Genomic DNA, 19,841 nt, shown 5'->3' with positions numbered 1-19,841 from the left:
CTTCAGCAACCACATTTACCTAACAATTTTATTTAGTTTATCTCTCTTTTTTTGACGAGATTGAGATTTTTTTATTGAACGGTACCTCAGTAATAGCTTTCTGACACTTTAACGATTCATGGTGAGAGCTACAGAAGAAAGGATTGGAGTTAGTAACATACTGATCAGCTCTCCTGTTTCAACAAAAACAAATTGCACACTTTTCCATTCCCCAATTATCAAATGCTGATTATTTTTGTTAGTTCAAGTGTGATGTACAACAAAAATATACTCATAGGGCAAAATGTAGAAATGATGTGTAGGAGAAATGATGTGTAGGAGAAATTTAGAGTCTACCTTTCCAGAATGCCCATGATGAATGAAGAGAGGGAAATGGAATCCTATATGGAGCAATTATGTTAATACTATCCACATTATGAAATTAACTTAGGTCTAAAGCATATAAGTAGCGAAATACACATACAGTGGTCAGGTGTCTTAAAACAGTCTGTGATGACAAGATGCTGCAAGAACCAAGCACCACATGTTCAGGAGCTTTCAGGTCACGCAAATTTCCAGTAAGTGTGAGAACACAGTTAGAAATTAGAGAAGGCCAGCGCTTCAACAATTTTGTTAAAGATCTTCCAGCATACCTGCATAAGAATGTACAGAAACAGAAACAAGATGGCATTACTGGAAGAGAACTACAAGAAAGACCAACAATCGTGTGCTGCTCATATCCCGTATGATGTTTCAGACAAAATATAAAGGAATTAAGGTACACCAATCTTCTCCTCAAAGAAAAGGTATGCTGATAAAAAAAATAGATAGTTTGTAAAACTCGTGTGTTGCAATTGTTGATGGCAACACTCAACTGAAATATGTACCACCTCCAGTCACTTTTATATGACATTAGAGACAAAAAAATAATAGCTACATGCAGAAACATCACTTAAATCTGACCGGAGGGAGTACTAAAGCTAAGACATTTCTAACATATAACTAAGGCCAGAGAGAGAGAGAGAGAACTTACGAGCGAACAATTTCATAGTTGTGTAGTGAGAGATCTAAGAGATCATTCATCAAATCAGTCATGAGGCCAGATGGAGATACTTCTGCATTCGTTCTGTATCTGTGATATGATGATTGTGAACATCTCCATGTACTATGCAAGTTTGCTTTGTCGACAAGTGCCCATCTAGGTCTAATGGAAACAAAATGGAGAACTTCAATCACAATCCATATAGAAGAATCAGAATCCACAAATTCAGACAGGAATACCTCTTTTTTCCTTGAGCATGAAATGGAACAATGAAGTTGCATGGAGGCTCAATTATAGAAGCAGACTCTAGTTTCCAGGCTTGAATATGGCGTGACCATTCTAGATATTCCAAGCTGCCTACAACAGTAAGCCATCACATAAACAGGGAAAAATACTCAGCTCGAGTCTTTGAGCCTAGTGAACATACCATAGTTTACCAAAGCATCAATGACGCGCACAACAAGTGCGAGGAGAATACTGTCATCAGTTCTTTCCTTTAATAAGTACCTGTTGATAGAAATGCATTTGTGAGACTAAATATTAAGTATTATCAAATGGTACTTGATTAATTAAAAACAAACTTCACCTGCAAGCTATGTGCACAAATTCTGCGGCCTTTTCACGCATTTCTGAGCTGCCAACAGTGCTACCAGCAGATCCTGCTATGAAGAATATGGGCTCCACTTCCTTCGACCTCCCATCTTTATATGATGGGCGCATTTCTGGCAAGCAAGACATGACACCATGCAATGCAGAGAGGATGCGTAATAGAGTTACTTTTATGTGCTCCTTCTCATCTCCTGCAAAAAGGGAAAAATTATAAGTAGGCTCCTGAGCAAATAACCAAATACTAAAAAGAGGATAACATAGCTATGTTGACCGCATATTTGCCGGGGGGGGGGGGGGGGGGGGGGGGGGCGGGGGGGGGGTGTTGCTTAAGGGTTGACATGAGATATGAGATACTGATTTTTCTCCAAATGAGCAATCAAACAGCAAGAAAACTGAATGTAGTTTCAATGGTCAGAAACTATAAATACCTGTCTCAGAATGAAGTTTTGTCTGACAAATAGTCAAAAGATCCTCTAAAGCTGACTGGAAATGAAATTGTAGTAATTCGTTTGCAAAAGAAAGTTCATCTTGACTGGGATCATGCCACTTTGGAGGGAAATTAAGCATTTCAACCTCCCTATCCTGATGAGCTTTTGAACAGCCCCATGGTTCAATAATATTACCAATAGGGTGACAAGTGAATGGCCTACAAAAATTTTAAAAAAATTCAGGATAATATATTGATTGTTGGGTAAACGATTTATAGATCAAATGAAGAAACCATCAGGTGAACAAGACGTAAACATACTTGTACTGATCTATTGGATAATAGGAAACCAAATTTCCTAGCAGAGAGCGAAGGAGATGATCCCCAGCTCCATTGACCTAGTCATTCAAAAGGAAAGCAAATTCGTCATCTAAAAAATAGTATAAAATATTACAGGAGTCGGGAATACTATATGTCCAAATGTATGAAAAGATAGAAGAAAAGTATAACCTTCCATGAAGGGGCCTGGAACGCAGACGTTATTATGCGGTTTAATTCTTCCTTATAATTGAGTAACACGGGACCAGCATAACTGATGGCTATGGCCAAAACCCTCAGATAGTAGTCTAATGCTGTTTCCAGGGCAGGAGAAAGTGCAGCCTGCATGTCATCAAATAAATGTGGTGCATAACACATGGAATAGCTCGGGTAATACTGACACAGACATTTTATATTTGAACAGACCTTTTTAGACGTTTTATCAGGAACTGCTCTTCCAACATAACCTGTTGTTGGGGTGCCCTCAAAGGAGGACATGATAGTCATTAAGATTGGTTTAAAAAGATGGACTGAAGCCTCCACAGGATATGAATGAACGCAGGCACAACAAAGAAGCCCAACTTCTGAAGTAGCACCAGGGAGGATATTTGCATTAACAAACTTGGCAATTCTCTTCAGGGACTGTCAATGCAAATGAAGGAAACACGTGCATGATTGGAAATTCATACTTACTGTGCAAGGAAGTGTAGCAACATTTAAATAAGGATGCAATACCTGATCAAATAAGGGTTTTGATAACTTCCCAAGAAGAATTTCAAGCATGCAGAAGTAATATGAGCTGTCCTCAGCAAGAAAAGTCCCTGACGTGAATGAGGTTTGGTAACCCTCATTACTGCAATATCCAAATGAGATAATGTCAGTACAGTGCTGTATTGCTGTGACAAGTATTTCAACAGTAAAACAACTTTCATATGCAAACTTTTACAGCTTACATTGGACTACTTGATTCCAAATTTTGAAGCACAGAAAACAGCCGGGAAAAGAACTCATCTAGCCAGTTCGATAAAGTGGTAGATTGGAGAAATGCAGGCACATCATCATTAGCACCAACTGTAGCTAGCTAGATACACCATAGGATGGTTAGTATAACAGTACTCTTTACCACAAACCAGCATTGCAAAAGAAAAGGTAAAAGACAAGACTTACATTTGAAAATATGGAACCAATTAACTGCATTGTAGCTATAGTTTTGGGTGGATCATTGGCATCCATGCCAAGTAATGCATTTGAAAGGGAAGTGACAATAAGATCACTGAATGAATCAATGACACTACTATCATCAGACTGGGATGAACATAAAGAACACAGAAGAAGAGCACGTCCAGAAAATGCGACAGATGTGACAGCATTCTTCAATTGATGGGTAGCTGTAGTCTGTTAGAAAACAATTGAAATAATTAGCAAGTAACTTAAGTATGCTCTTGAAAGAGCACACCAATTGAAAACTAAACAGATTGCAGGGCTCTCATAAGTCAACTACAGAAAAAATATATATATATAAAAAAATGAAGGTCAATGCATATTTGTTGTTAAACTTACTGTCTCTAAAGCTAGTTGGAAGTTTGTTGCAACAAACGGAAGCACGAGGGTTGGCTCAACATAAGACAGGATGGAAGTTGCAATGGAAACTGTTTCAGCAAGAGAATTATCTTTGCTGTACTGACCACGATCCAGTAATTTCAGGATAACTTTGATAAAAATAACCCTTTCTTCCTTTCCAAGACAAGGCTGATCATGTTCCTCAACCGTCGCATCACTAAAGTGTACATATTGAAACACATGGACTGCAGTCAATAAGATGAAGATGTTTTTAAGCTACTCATGCAAGTAAAAATTGATCCCTTACAATTGTTCATGTTGAAGGCGTTTTTCAAAGTAAACAACAAGATGCCGCAGGAACCGCTCCAATGAGTAGGTCCATCGACCCCCATTTGATGGATGATAGAACCTAAAAACCGTAAGTAATCGAGTTAAAACAAAATGAATAGCCACTGCATCAAGCTCAAATAAGACTGAAGGTCAGAAGGCATACTGTTCCAAAAAATTAACGAGCTTCTCAAAATACTCAAATGCTAAACTTTTAGGCTTCAAAAGGTATACCTGAAAAATGTAGAAACAAAAATAGGTGATTCCTTTCTTGCTTTAGTTGAACAATGCAAGAAGGTGTAACAATTATGAAGTAACATAAATATATCATCTCCTTCGTTCATTTGCCAAGCTGTTTTATATGGATATACAGGACATTAACAATTTTATCAGTAGAGTATTAGAAAACTTTAACAGGCTACTGACTGAATCAAGCATCCTTATTAAATTGGAGCTGTTACTTATCAGTATATACTCTGCCTATACCAAGACATCAGAGATTCAGAGGCAAAAATACATAAGTACTTCCATGAGCTAATTGGATCAAAATAAATAAGAGCTGCCTTAAAGGATGTCAATAACTTACAATGGACTTTGCAATTGCCTTGGCAAGTGTTCTTGTCTTACTGGAAAATAAAAATCTCGTGTTCCCAGGAACCTCCACTGGAAAGGGGTATGACCCGTTCCCACTTGATATAGGAACCTAGACATGCAGAAAGAAATATACAAATGATTTGGTAACAAAAAAATCTTAATCCACCAACCTTTTGCACAACTCAAAGTATTTACAATTACCAAATAATTGTATTTTAAATACATCAATTGAATATCATAACATGCATTTTTCTAGTGTAAAAACAGTGGACAAATATTTAGGAAATTTTGATAGCTCCAACAAAGCATTGTATAAACCCGATGTTCCAAATAACACATTATAGTGCTGGTATTGGGGACATGGTTCGGTAGGCACTACACGGGGACTAATTTTAGCTCTCATTCGCAAATGCACTTTTCTATGGTGGCATGCTATGCGCAGGAGCATTACCACAGCAGAAACATTGCAGATTCTTATTTGGCCATTACTGTATATTCGATCTTTCCAGTGAATGGTCCTACCATATATCCTTAAACAATCAATACTATCTGGAAAGAAGATTCACAAAAACACAAATTTGGCTACAATGCAAGTGCAAAAAACATGAAAACTGAAGAATGATCATCGGGATAGACAAAGGAATTATTCCATGAGGTTGGACATCATGTTAAAAGCCCTTCAAAAGTCATATGAAACGATCCACTCTAAAGAATTGTAATAGGAACTCTGGAGGTTCATCCTGTTTCAAAGGGCAACATAGTTAATTTCCCCACATGATTTAATACCTTCAAAATTCCTCCATTTTTCCTATGCACAAAAGGAGATTAGTAGTTTGAAAACTTTTAGCAAAAGACATGGACTACAAAGAACAATCTTATAAGAAAGAAAAGGAATGCTCCACTTTCCCTCATATGGCCTCCTACATTAATCTTTCTATCCAATTTATGCATGTGAACTCATTAGTATCTTTATCTCAACTGGTTGGGGAGATCGGTGAGGAAATCAGGCTTTGGATTCAGGCGGGGCCGCAGAGGCTTGGTGAACAGCATTGCTGAAGTTCCCACATAAGGAGTAGCGTATGACGTCTGTCACTTAGATTGCATCATGTTTCGTTCTTTTATTTGGTTGTTCTTCTTTAGCACAAGCCTGTAAATTGTTATGCAATGGCAAGCGCCTCACAGCAGCTCGTGTTGTATTAGTTGCTGAACTATTTACTTCTTAATGAAAAAGATAAGCAGCTCTCCTGCATATTCTCGAAAAAAATGCATGTGAACACATACCCATATATTACGGTTCACTTCCTAACTTCATATACTTTTTCCTACTATTTCTCTCAACATATTTTGTAATTTTCTAGCTGTGTTGTTTCGAGAAAGCTACAAAAAAAGACTTCAAGGTACTACTTGTTTTCAGAGAATTTCACAAATCATGGTATTGACATGCATTGTTCTGATGTTATCTTGGGTCTTTGAAATAAAAATTATTACTCTTCTACTTTTGATGTTTAATTTAAGATAGAAACTTTTTATTGCAAATATGGCCAATCATACTATGCCATATGCATGGCCGCTACAGAAACACTCTGCCACTGCATTTCCACTACGGCTATATAAACCCTAGCACTGCACACGAGATAAAATTCTGATACAAACTAACAAAAATCTCAAGAAATTTCAAACTAATACCTGCTTCATTTTTACAAGAATAAAATAAATATTCCTATCCTTAAGAAAGTTAACCAATGGAAAAAAAGTCGTGGCAAGATATTTAAGATATTATTCAAATATTGTCCACTCTGCCAGTCTGCTCAAGAATAAACTGAAAGAAGCAACATACCTCAAACATGTTCAAGTATCTTATGAATAACAACGGCAAAAAATCATCCCAGTTCACTGATCTAAAATTTTTTATACAGCGTGCTATGATGGAAGCCCATTGAATATCCCAGAAGTTACAATTTGTGACAGAATCCCATATATCAAGGCATTGTGCGACCCAATCACTGCAACAGAGCAAAATTAGTTGAAATATAAAGTACAACAATGCTCAACTACAGAAAGAGAGAAGGGAGCTTATCCACCAAATATGTGTTTTACATCGTAAAGTGATCCTGATTCCTTGAGTTCGCAGGAAGAAACAGCCTGAGAAACCCAACACCTTCAAATGCTGAGTTATGCCATGGATTATCCAGTAAGGGCCTGTAGTTCCAGTACAGTATAAGGTAAGGTACTTCAATGTTTGCAGCATATTATAAAGCAATTTCCAATTACGATCCCTGCTTATATTCTGTGCTATTTTCAAAATGTTAACAACAATAATGGGCTGGAAGGAACAATAATAATATTGTCAATAGAAGAAAAAAAACCTAAGAGGTGCAAGCTTAAAACTAGTGTTCACTTTCTGTGATGATCTTAAGTTCATTATTTAGAAATCTGATGCTGCCAGTAGCACAAACATATATGGGTATGATAGTTTTAAGATTGCTAAATATGTTAGCAGATCCCAAATATGCATAGCAGTGGCACTTAAGCCCCTTAAACTTGTCAGCATTAGGCTCCAGAAGATATGAAATAGACATTGAATACATGCAATTAGCACATAAGAAATGTATATCCAATATATGATGTTTTTTTACATAACCACTACATTTATTGCAAAACTTAAACACATAATTCCAATGTTGTTCCATGTATCTTGTCCATCTTCCTTCTTTGATGTTCAAATTGTAGCACCAACTAACAATATGTAACATTTTAGTACTCTTCACCTACTTGCATTCCCAAATGCCCAAATTGCTCCTCATTGCACTGCTCAGGTACCCTTACAATGAAGGAATCAGATATTTACTCCCAGTACCACAATGTGAGGTGAGGATTTCTTTTTTTATTCACATGCTTGGACCTTGGTGTTTGTGTGCCCAGCATACATGTGGAAACAACACAAGCTACGTCATCAATCATCAGTTCCATGTCAGCTACCACCATTAGCTAATGGATTAAATGGTTATAGCTTACCTAATTACACGAACACAAGTGCCATACTTGGCAAGTTTAAGGACCCGCAAGAATGCAGATAAAAATGCAAAATTTACATTCTTTGTAGAGAGTTCTTGTTAGGATCACACCAAAAGGAACATAATACTCTTTGATGCTGGGTAAAATATAACCAAATATTCCTAGTGCACGCTCTTTCTAGGATATCTGATTATTGCTGGAAGGGTTTGACACCAACGTTAAATATCTACGAGAGCTTTTTAAAGACGATTGGTACAGGCTTTTTATATATTGCACTACAGGTTATTAGATACCTTTGTTATTGCAAAACCACAATAAAAGTAAAATGAATACTTTGTTCCAAAAGGTAGGTTTTAGTTTTTCCTAAGTCAAAAGTTTTCTAATTTTGACAAGTTTATAGAAAAATCAAGGTGAAGAGGAAGGAATTCCTCAGTTTGAAGCCTGTACCCACTCTAGAAAACCAAATAAATGCATTACCAAGACATATTTCATAGTGAATTTAATGAAACAAATTTGATGTTGTAGATATTGGTGCATTTTTCTATAAACTTGGTCAAAGTTACACATCTTGGTGCATTTTGGAATGAAGGGTCAATATGTCAGCATATGCTTAGTCAATTAAGCTGTGATTCTGTCCAGCCAAACACTGCACTGGCTTTTAGAGCGTGGATAACACGGATCATTAAAAAATAAAAACCAGCAAAGCAGTTTTAAAAATATGACTGTGCTGGAATGAAGTAAAGATTCGTGCTAAATTTGTCAAATAGAAGCTGCCAAACCTGAACTCTGACCAAATCTCAGCGGCCGCACCTTCAGGAAAGAAATTCCTAGATGCACGTACCAAGGAGGTGACAGTTTCAAAGTGTTGCTTCCTTACTTTCCAGCCCTCAGGCCCCATGTTTCTGAAACAAACATGACATTCACTCAGATATTTTGTCATTCTTTCATTGTTGGAGAATGTGTACTGGTCAAACTTTACCTCTTGAAATGAGTCTTTATCAATGTATCATACAGCGGCCTCCATTGCACATCAAGTAAAAGGCTCTTCCTGTGCTTTCTTAAAAGCCTGATGAGCAAACCTCCCCACTTAATCTGATTATCATCCATTTTACAAGAAAAGAATGTGTCAACAAAGAGCAAACAGATCTGAACTATCCATATACAGATCATTAATTACTTACCTGGACAACAAACTTGTTCTGCGATGCATGAAATATCTCCAACCCGAGCTTTACAAGATCCTGTACATCCTCAGGAGAAATATCACTCTTCGCTTTAATAAAACTATACCATTGAAAATCAAACACCAACATTAATACATCCCCAAACTCTATAAACCACATCATTTACAAACTCCATGGTAATTAGAGGCTTAGAGCAAGCGTAAAAGAATAAATGTTTCTATCAATCATATACAACTGTTTTATCAACTGTCCTGCAACAGAAATATGCTGCATGTTTCCTATTATAGCATTACATAAATTAAACAATTTAAACAAGATTGTTCAAACAAGATCCACCTTCTGATTGAATGTATCCAATTGTCACAAACAGATAAAAATTCAAACGTTCAAAATAAGAGGAAGAGCCTGGCGCAAACCCATCCTTGGTTACTAACATCTGAACTCATCATGTGTGTAAAAGGCCACCAAATTTGGTTCAGGTGAATTCAAGCCGAAGAGATATAAGGCTACATATGTAAATATTTGCAAACAATCCCCAAAAACGTCTAGAAATGATTTATGATGGTTTCACTTATCTGCATCCCTTTGAATCAGATCCATCAATCACTCAAGATGGCCCACATGAGGGTTCTTTTGTTAGCACCTAAAGAGGGTTTGCACAAGACACTCAGTAGATCAAAAAGAAATTAACCAATCAACTATCACAAATTAAAGAGAGTTAAAAATACACTCAAAGCATTGTTGAAAAATGCTACAGTGCGAGAATTTGGACAATAAATTGCCACTGAAAAGGTGGGAAATCACAATGTACTACTTTGGTCTATTTCCATTTTTAAACCAAAGTTCCTTTTTTTCTGCTTTTCTTAATGCAAAATATTCATATTGTCCTTAGCACCTTCTCTAATTCCAGCAACAAATGTCATCCCAAGAAGCAATCAATGTTCCCATGGCATGCATGCATTATTAGTACCTACTGACTTCATCTCCATGCAGCCAACTTTTGGCTGTACATAGTGGCTTTTTATTTAATGGGGTGTACACAGTGCCTTGGCAGAAAGGCCTGCTGCCATAAGCAGTGGAGAGAATGGACTTGGCGTTCACTTGAAATGTGCCATTTTCACTCCCACTATCATATCATTTCAATCAACAAACAGCAAAAGACTTCCCACTCCACTAGGGATGGAGGTCTGTTTTTTCTTTTTATCAAACACGCAAGAGAGCTGCATATCATTATATTAAGAAGAAAAAAGGGGTAAGAACCCTTACAGAACCCACACACACTCACGCCAATGGAGTCTCACATAAACCAGCGTGCCTTTTCAAACAAAGAAACGACCCCAGCCCATACTCAATGCTCATTCGGCACCAGGGCTAGAAGATGAGTAATACCTCGAGCCCCGGCTAAACCCCAAAAATGCAGCTCTTCACTAGCAAGCAACAAGGCTCTGTGTTTCAGTTGCTCAGAAAGCAGTAGCGCATAAGAGTTTGCCAAACCAAAACTACAAGTATTAAGTTTGGATCATACCCCATTATTAACCCTGGGAGCCTGGATTAAGCAGACTGCATCAGCTTAGTTGTGCTTTGCAACCATTTTCAGCCTTGGATGGAGTCACAGTGTACAGCTTTTTCCATAAAACTATTAGAGTCTGAATCATGTTCAGCAGGATCTAGAAGAGGCCTAGAGAAGTTCCAGTCACTTTACTTTAAGAAAATTGGAAAGTTGGGTGACATTGAAAAATGTCGCAAAACTGGCATACTATCAACTTTGTGGTGCCATTTTACTGACCAAATTCTTCAGGGTGGCATTTCATACAGAAGCACAATCTATTGCGTAGTATTTTCTGGAAAACAATTTCCCAAAAATCCAACATATTTTTATGACATAAAATTCAAACATACACAACAAACACATAGCAGTTCATTTAACTGTATAGTGAATCTAACGACAGTTCAGCATAGTTCTGAGTTCCGACAATTGCAATAAGCTGAATTCCCCAGTTTGGTCAAAAATACAACTCGCAGACAACTAACCATTAAGAGCAGTTATCTGAAATCACTCGTTCGCTGCCATAATTATCAATGTGGAGCGTAGTTCAGGAAAGCACTTGATTAAAAAGCACTTGCAGAATACCTAAATTTAACAGAAAACACAGGAGGTATGAACTACCAAAACTACAAAACAGAGCACCAGAGAGTTGAGATAGTGATTGCCTCAACCCGAAATTCCCCCTAGCCAAACGCGATCGCACCAAGCAGAAATCAGCACCCAGACCCAGCCCAAACGCATTGACAACACTACCAGCCGAATTCCGCACTCCCTTTCCGCTACTTGACAAACCGGATTGCTAAGTCAACCGTACTCCAGGCAGCACCAGTGGGAGCAGGTCGTAAAACGAGACCTCAGAAGCAATCGAGCCGCAGCGCGGGAAGAGGGTGTGAGAGTTGGAGTAGGCAATTACAGGTCGAACACGGAGATCCACTTGAGCGTGGCGTAGGCGGAGTCGGGATCGCCGGGCCGCCACGCGTCGGCGGCCGCCCGCACAGCGCCCGCGAACGCCGCCGCCTCCCCGCGCGCCGCGGCGGCCACCGGCGGCGGCAGCCACGCGTTGTAGAGGTGCATCCTCGAATCCTCCCCCCGGACCTCCTCCTCTCTGACTCTATGCGGAATGGATGGGGCAGTGGTAGGTCTGGGTAGTTTAGTTGGGGAGGCTGGGTCGGCAGGCGCGGGGCATTTATAGGTGGGCGGTTTCTTTCTTCGCCTCCAAGACGAGGGGCGTCGAGCCGTGGAGACGACGACGACTGGGAGGGAGGGAGGGAGACTTGGGGCGGCCGGTGCTCCACTCCGGTGGTGTTATCGGTGACGCACGCCTCGTATGGGGGCGGCCGCCGGGCGGGGAGCGGAGGTGGAGCGGAGGGATGGGTGGGCTCGGTGCACGGTGGACTGGGACGGCTGAGGCTGACGAGACGGTTAGGCTCGGGCCTCGAGCCGTACGGATCACGAGGTTCGCTGCTGCTTTGTTTGATGCGACGACGATGCACGCACGTGACCGAGCAGATTCAGGCCATGTGCATCGCAGGCCGTGGAGATGCCGATGCCCCAGGGATCACGGGAAAATCGCCGAAATTCCCTGAACTATCTTAAGTTTGAACTTTTCTTTACAAAAGCATTTTCCATTTTCATATTCATATATGCCCTTAAATGCAATCTGAGTATTTTTATTAAAGTTATGTAAAATCCGAATAAGTTGAGTGGTAATTTGAACATTTTTTATTTCTTTTTTCAAGTTCAATCATATATTTCTTTCTCAACTACTACTCTCCATCTTCCCTCTAACTTCTTTGCTATGAACTCAACTCTTTCCTTATCCAAATGCACTAAAGGCATGTATAGTGGTGCCGTGCCATGGTCAAGTCACACACTCAATTTCTTCTCCTGTTTTTTGGGAACCCTGTGCGCTAGCGTCAAGAAAGTGCATATGATCGAGATCGTCTGCTTGAGTTTCTTTTACAATTTCCAATTTAGATCCTCCGTATAAACATTCATTCAAGTTGAATTTTATGTGTTTAAAGTTAATATTCGCTTTAATTATAAAGCTCAAGGGTTCTATTTCAATGTTTTGAGTGTAAAATTATCTATTTCAATGTTTTGAGTGCAAAATTATTAGGATAAAATTATTAAGAATTTTTTTATACTAGGGTCAAAGAGAGGGAAGGGGCATGCTAGGCGATGCCGGTCCCAAATATGGCTCACTTCTACTCGCACACCGACTAAAACACACTCGTGCTAACCCTGATTACGCTCTCATCCTCACTTCGCATAAAAGGGTTGACCAGGATGTTGAAACGCACTTACCACTTAGGTTTATATGTTGGTGAACCTTGCCCTCATCTAGCAAGGTGGGATAACTTTTCACATATGTCATGCCACCGACACATGGGGCACTGGTGTCGGTGTTTTATCGGCTGCCCACCGAGGGATATACCCAAGGTGGTAAGTTTAGGTGAGGACACGCCGAGATCAGGAACTCGAAGGTGCAAGGAACACAAGATTTAGACAGGTTCGGGCTGCGAGGTGCGTAATACCCTACATCCTGTATGGTGGTTTGTATTGCCTTGAGTATTGATATTGTGTTTTGAATGGGTCACTGCCCCCACCTATATATCTGGGAGAATCAGGTTACATGAATTCTAGCCCAATACTAGCAAAGGAATCGTACCCGAGTATAACTCGAGTAATTTCCTTCTGTATCGACTAGCTTTATCTCCTACTCATACGAGTAGAGAATCAATATAAATAAGAGATAGATAGGCTTTATCTTCTAGTCTTGTTTAAACTACGTTATGGACACAGTCCCGTAGCCCCGGGTCTGACAAGCCCCCGAGCTCTTCGTAGCTGAGTACTGCAGGCTTCTCGAGTACTTTCGAAGTAGTCTTCGGCTTCTTTTGAAGCTCCGTCCTGAAATTCTTCTTCGAGTACTTTCTTGGCTGCATCGAAGCTATGAGGTACTCATGCCCCGAATTACTTCTTTGGTATGGTGTGCGATTGAAAAATCGCACTCCATATGGAGTAGCCCCCGAACCTTAGGTTGAATCGGAGAATCAGGCTGAGGGTCACATTAATCTTGAATCTTACTTACTTTTCAAATAAATTTAAAAAAATAAGTAGTCGATGCCACGTATCCCGCAGCCCCTGAGCCTTGAATCCAAATCTCTCAGATTTTGAAAATAAGGATCCAAAGGTCGTAGCATGCAGTGAAAAATATTCTCAAGGTAAATAACTGGTGTGATGGTACAAATGATGGAAGTTAGATCCGGAATTCGAAAAACCCCTTTTTTCGGGACAATTAACCCTGAAAAATAATTAATTTGAATATTTTATCTGAACGATCCACCAAACGACCCCTCATTTTCCAAATATTCCCCAAAACGACTCTTGAACTTCAAAATAGTAAAACTTATCCGGTCGCTGGTTATTTAACCCGCGGTAACGCAAGTAAAAACTGCGCTTCCAATCTGCAATCCGCCAAAAACTTTCCAAATCCTCCAATCAAAGCCGCACTCCGCCTTCACCCCCTTAGAGAGCCCCAATCCAACCAAATCTCTCCGCCCCTTTCTCCGCAGCCCCTGAGCAACTCGTGGCGAACGGATCAAGAAATGGCGCCCAAGAGATCTTCCGAGAAGGATGGGAAGAAGAAAGAGTCGCAGCCGCCATCTGGGGATTGGACTCACAATAAGTGCTCCAACAACGACCTCAAAAAACTTATTTCCGAGGGTTTGCTCCAAGACAAGAGTCTTGTCATCTGGCGCCCCTCTTTTCGCGAACCCTTTTCCATGGAAAATGTAGACGAAATCGTCACATTTTACCATTTTGCCGAACGGGGTCTGGCCCTCCCCTCTTGCTCCTTCTTCCGTGGCCTTTTTTATTTCTACGGGCTTGAGCTCCATCACCTCAACCCGAATTCCGTTTGCCATATTGCCATCTTCATCCATTTCTGCGAAGCTTTCCTCGGAATCGAACCCCATTGGGATCTTTTCCGCTTCCTTTTTCGGGTAAAGCCGCAACCCACACCCAAAAATCTATCCCTTGTAGGGGGCGCCGGCATCCAGCTTAGACAGCAAGCCGACGATAGGTACCTTTCCTATAAATTCCCCTCCAATATTCCTGGATGGAAGAACCACTAGTTCTACATCAAAAACCATGCCCCCCAGCTTCTTGAAAAATCCGGCAAACCCCCTGTCGTGAGGCCAGAGTGGAACACCGAACCCTCCAGAGGAGACCTGGACCAAGTCGACGAGTTGTTAGCCATCATAGCAGCTCACAAAGAGATAGGAGTGACCGGAGCGTCCGTAATGTTTTCTTTCTTCAAGCGCCGGATCCAGCCAATCCAACAACGCCACACTCTAGGCTTCGAGTATATAGACGCTGAAGATCCCTCTCGGATGTGCGCAGAAGAATTGACTAACGACGCCGCACTCATCCAGGTCAGGCGAGTGCTGCTGGACGTGGATGCCGTTCCCTACGTCCCGCAGTTGTTTGCTGCGCAAAATCCTCCGAAACCAGTAAGTATTCGACTACTTCTTGTTTAAAACAAGTACTGCTGTTCTGCCACTGCTAACTGAAAATCTTCTGCAGGGACACACAGAGTTGTACCAGAGCTATCCTCCACAACCCGACATCCCTCGACCGGACCACCTTCTCCCCAGCGCCGCAGCCGAAGCAAAGAGAGCTCAAGCAACCGAGGCTCTGCCCAGCAGCGAAACCACGGAAAGCGGGAACCCCCCGGCGGAAAGGGAAGCCGAGGGGGAGGCGAGAAGGAACAACTCCCCCGCACCATCCGTGGAGTTGACCGAAACTCTGCCTTCGGTCCCGCAGGGTCGTCGGGTTGTGCGCAAACGGAAAGCACATGTAGTCGAATCCTCCAGGTATGAAGTTTTTGCCTTGTTCTCCCGACCCCATACGCCAAGAGGTGGGAACGGACCCAGAGACTACTACAATAGGGACGGTTACCATTGCCGTGGCGGGCACCGCGCCACTAGCTGGTGTGACCCCGCCACCAGCAACGAGTACCGTGGTTGAGACACCACGGGCTCTAAGAGTAAAGAAAGCTGTCATGAAGAAGTTTTCGCTGTAAGTATAGATCTTTTCTTGCATAATGAACATCCTGTTCTGCTCGACTTGTGTAATAAGATAACTGATTCCGCTTCATTAGGTCTGCAAGCGACATGAGGCACAAGCCGAAGCCTGCCGCAGCTATCCTAGCCCCCGAGCCACCAGCCCTAGAGGACCCCGCGCCCAAGGAACCAGCCCCCGAGGTGGACACAACACTGCCCAACCTTCCACCCCCCGAGCCCCAGCAAGCCGAAGCCAGAGCTGGTGGTGAGGAACAGGTCGAGACCACTGATGCCACTCCTGCAGATGGCACAGATAAGTGTCTGACCGCCCACAGCTAGCTGCTTAGACCACAAACATTATGTACTGAATGCATCTTAACTTGCAGGTGCCCAACAACCATCTACTAAAGAAGCCGCAGGGACCTCAAGGAGCCCTGGAGATCTACTGGTGGCCGGACGCGGATACCAGAACGTCATCACCACAGATCTGGTGGATGATCCGATTCTGACGGACAACAACATCCGGTACTTCAAGAAAATCTCCAAAGAGATGTACAATTTTACCCTGGTAAGGCGTGATTACTCTTCTGCCAGTATACGTTGTAGAGTTGCTTGTCTTAGTCTTTCCCTTATGCAGGATGTGATCAAGCACTCACAAAAGAAGACTGAAAAACTGATGGCAGTCATGAGTGGCCACCAGGAGTTCGCTGCCAAGGAAAAACTCATATCCAAAGAGAAGACAAAGAATATTTATCTCCAGAGAGAGCTTGACAAGCTGAAGCTGGAGCGGACTCGAGAGACGTGGCTCCTCAAGAATGATCTCCGCAATCTCGAGAAGGCCAACTCCGAACTCCAGGAACAACTCAAAGAATAGAAGAAGGCGCACCAAGGCAAGCCCTTTCTTCCTTCGAGTACTTTCACTTAATAATTATCTTGGATTCTGAAAAAATCTTCACCGCAGAGCTTAGGAAAATCTTAACGTATAAAGAAGAGCTGCTTACTGACGTGAAGAATATGCTGTATTTCCGTACAGATGACATCGAGAAGTTGTAGAAGGTAATCGTCGACACTGAACAACAGTTCACCAGTTGCCTTCAGCAAATCAAGACGCTGGGCAAGGAGAAGGAGCAGCGGCAAAAGGAGCTGGAGGACCTCAGGGGAGCCGCCCAGAAGCTTGTGGACATGGTGGACCCACAAGAAGACGGCAAAGCAGGCGAGCGGCCCTTGCTGGAGCGACTTCTCGGAGCGCCACAGAAGGTCCTCAGTTTCCTCAACGAAGCCCCGATCGCGTGTGTCAGCCACGCTCTTTCCTTTGTAAAATCCTTTTGGCCAGAAGCTCGACTAGAAGTGTTCGCACAGGGTGTGGCTGCGGAGTGCTCTGAAGAACAATTCAACAAGTATCTCCAAGAAGCCCAACCTGTTGCAGAACAGATAGGAAAGAGTGTACTGCATGATTGAGATGTAAAAATAAGTACTCGTTTCCTTGTATATATATTTTTATTTGATGTCCCCACTTGTATGTGCCTTAGCTGAATGGTCATCCAAGTTTAAAGGCTAAGTAGTAGACACTACCCCGGGTGCAGCGACCCTGGAACTAGTCGAAGTAGCTCCGAGTAGGAACCCATCCAACAAGTTAGGTATAACCCAAATGAGCAGGTCTAACCAGTTAGAAAAGAACACGAGCATTGTCACGTGACTGCCGTGCTTATGGCAAGAAATCGAAACTACCCTGAGTGCAACGACTCTGGGCATAGTCGAAATAGCTCCTCATGTGAGCCCGTCCAACAATTTAGGTATAAACCAATCGAATGGATCGAATTTGTTGGGAAAAACGCGATCGTCTTCGCAAATGACCATCAAAGGTCATGGTAAGAAGTCGATTCATATAAAGCATGGACGTGGCCGTAGCCTCCATCAAAGCTTATGGAAAGAAGTCGATAAAGCATGAACGTGGCCGTAGCCTCCGTCAAAACTTATGACAAGAAGTCGATTTATATAAAACATGAACGTGGCCGTAGCCTCTGTCTGTTAACAGAAAAATTTACATTCTGAATTTTGTGACACATAGCCTCCAAATTGATTCGGAAGAAAAAGGCTGTCTAGGCGTCCGGAGAACAGCTATCCCCGCACGCCTTCTCACGGGTAGAACTTGCGCAGGTTTTGAACGTTCCAAGAATTTAGGACATCTTGGCCCTCGGGGTATTGTAGTCGATATGACCCCGGTCTTGTGACCTGCTTCACGATGAACGGGCCTTCCCACCTCTAGTTGAGCTTGTGTAAGCCGGACTCATTTTGGATGCAGCGTAGGACCAAATCGCCTATATTGAATGACCGTTCTCTCACGTTGCGGTCGTGATATTGCCGGATCCCCTGCAGGTATCATGCTGACTGGACAAGAGCGGTGCAACGAGCCTCTTCGACAGAATCAAGCTCTAACTGCCTTGCTTCGTCCGCCTCGCCTTCATTGTACATTTCAACCCTTAGAGATTTCGATATGATGTCTGTGACAGTTCATGTATTTGCAATGCTAGGCATATATTTTGTTAGTATGAAATATGTGTTTGTTAAGTATAAAGCTTGTGTATGTTTGTGTGAAGCTTTTGAAAATTAAAAGTACAAGTTAAAAGGGTATTTTTGTAATTATAGAAAAACCTAGGGTTGTTTTTGCAAAATGTGTGTGGATGGGAGGTAATTTCGAAATAAGTAAAGGGTGGTTTTGCAAGTATGTTTTTCTTACTTTATGTTTTGTAAAAATATATAATTATTTATTCAAAGTTTCATTTGAAATGTGTATGTTGAAGTGCGTAAAAAATTTTGGGTAAAATGGTAAAAACGAGGGTATCTATGTAATTTTATAAAAGTACAAGTCCTTTAATGCAAATGTATGATTTACAAAAGTAACTTTCAAATTTACTCAGGGCTAAAGTGTAAAAGTGCAGGTCATCATGACATGTCTATCCAATCATTATGATGAGTTTATCCCGTCATTATGACGTGTCATAAATGCTTGCATTTAGGTTCTGAATTTTATAAAATTCATTCTTTAGGACAAAAGTAATTCAAATCTGACTTTTGCTCGAAGATTCACGTGTAAAAATATAAGTTTTGAGTTTTTGAACTTGAGCCCTAAAGCAATATTGTAGAGTTTGAAAAACTCTCCAACTTTCATTTTGGGCATTCCTTCATTTGGGTTTTAAATCAACGGGAAATTTTGTTTTACAAACAGGTCCCTGTAGTTTTTCTAAATTGCGCACAAGTCCTTGGGAGAGTTCCACTTCTCCTTCTCTGCTCTCCCTTCCCCTGGCGCCCATCTTGTTTTTCTCCCCCACCGGCGGCATCCCTTCCCTGGCTTCATTCTTATCCACCCGGCCATCCCTCTCTCTTCTCTCCACTGGTCCAAGCGGCGTGCGCGGGTGGCGTGCTCGAGCGGCTGGCGCAAGGCCGGCGGCACGCGGAGGCGCGGGCGCACGCGCGGGCAGCGGCAGGCGCCAGGCGCAGCGCGCGGCGAGCGGGCGGCCTGGGCGCGCTCGGGGGCTGGCGACGGCAGGCGCTGGTCAGCGCTGGTGGTGCGCGGCGCTTGCGCGAGCGTGCGCTCGGGCTCGGGCAGAGGCCGGCCCAGGCGGCAGCAGGCGGTGCGGGGCGCGCGGGGCCGGCGCGCAGCGGCAGCGGCCCCACGCGGGCGAGCCCGAGGCAGCGGGCGCGGCTGGCGGGAGCAGACGGGCCGAGCAGCGCTGGCGTGGCGCGCGGGCGGCGGGCGCCCGGCCGGCTCGTGGGCGGGCGCGCGGCGTGGCCAGGCGGTGTGCAGGCTGGCGGGCCCAGGCAGGGAGCAGCTCGGCACAGCAGCGCGCGCGGCAGGTGCAGGAGCTGGCAGAGCGCATGGATGCAGGAGCTGGCGGCATGGAGCAGGAGCGCGCGCGGTGCAAGCGCTAAGGGCGCGCGTAAGCGTGCGGCAAGCGGCAGCTCGGCTGGAAAGCGAGATGCTGGCGGGCAGGCGGTGGCTCGCGAACGCGCAGGGGAGCAGAGGCGAGAGGCGCGAAACGCAGGCGAGCCCGAGCGAGCTGACGGCGGCGTGTGCTGGCGTGGCGCGGCGTGGATGCGCACAGGCGCGGTGCAGGAGCGGATCCGGCGATGTGGGCCACGGCGTGCGAATGGGCGCGGCCAAGGGGCGTGCGGC

At 43.0% G+C, this 19,841-nt stretch overlaps 1 protein-coding gene across 1 annotated transcript in view; it reads right to left on the bottom strand.

The window, feature by feature from the left end:
* The window catches only part of LOC112888842 (proteasome activator subunit 4), a 31,920-nt gene extending 20,245 nt beyond the window's left edge, over positions 1–11,675 (bottom strand). Inside the window, exons 1-24 of the mRNA XM_025955200.1 lie at positions 11,515–11,675; positions 9,053–9,155; positions 8,851–8,963; positions 8,651–8,773; positions 6,954–7,055; positions 6,694–6,859; positions 4,849–4,965; positions 4,429–4,496; positions 4,243–4,344; positions 3,936–4,152; positions 3,543–3,770; positions 3,329–3,456; positions 3,111–3,228; positions 2,802–3,017; positions 2,568–2,717; positions 2,379–2,455; positions 2,059–2,276; positions 1,608–1,821; positions 1,449–1,528; positions 1,261–1,378; positions 1,013–1,183; positions 464–632; positions 337–380; positions 86–128 (exon numbers count right to left, since the gene is read on the bottom strand). Coding sequence (XP_025810985.1) covers positions 86–128; positions 337–380; positions 464–632; positions 1,013–1,183; positions 1,261–1,378; positions 1,449–1,528; positions 1,608–1,821; positions 2,059–2,276; positions 2,379–2,455; positions 2,568–2,717; positions 2,802–3,017; positions 3,111–3,228; positions 3,329–3,456; positions 3,543–3,770; positions 3,936–4,152; positions 4,243–4,344; positions 4,429–4,496; positions 4,849–4,965; positions 6,694–6,859; positions 6,954–7,055; positions 8,651–8,773; positions 8,851–8,963; positions 9,053–9,155; positions 11,515–11,675 — 3,246 coding nt within the window. The remainder of the gene's footprint in view (positions 1–85; positions 129–336; positions 381–463; positions 633–1,012; positions 1,184–1,260; positions 1,379–1,448; positions 1,529–1,607; positions 1,822–2,058; positions 2,277–2,378; positions 2,456–2,567; positions 2,718–2,801; positions 3,018–3,110; positions 3,229–3,328; positions 3,457–3,542; positions 3,771–3,935; positions 4,153–4,242; positions 4,345–4,428; positions 4,497–4,848; positions 4,966–6,693; positions 6,860–6,953; positions 7,056–8,650; positions 8,774–8,850; positions 8,964–9,052; positions 9,156–11,514) is intronic.
* Positions 11,676–19,841: the final 8,166 nt, after the last annotated feature.

The sequence above is a fragment of the Panicum hallii genome, chromosome 4, assembly GCF_002211085.1.
Source record: "Panicum hallii strain FIL2 chromosome 4, PHallii_v3.1, whole genome shotgun sequence".
NCBI lineage: Eukaryota > Viridiplantae > Streptophyta > Magnoliopsida > Poales > Poaceae > Panicum > Panicum hallii.
Note: the sequence above shows the minus strand (reverse complement) of the source record. Positions and strands in the feature narration are given on the sequence as shown.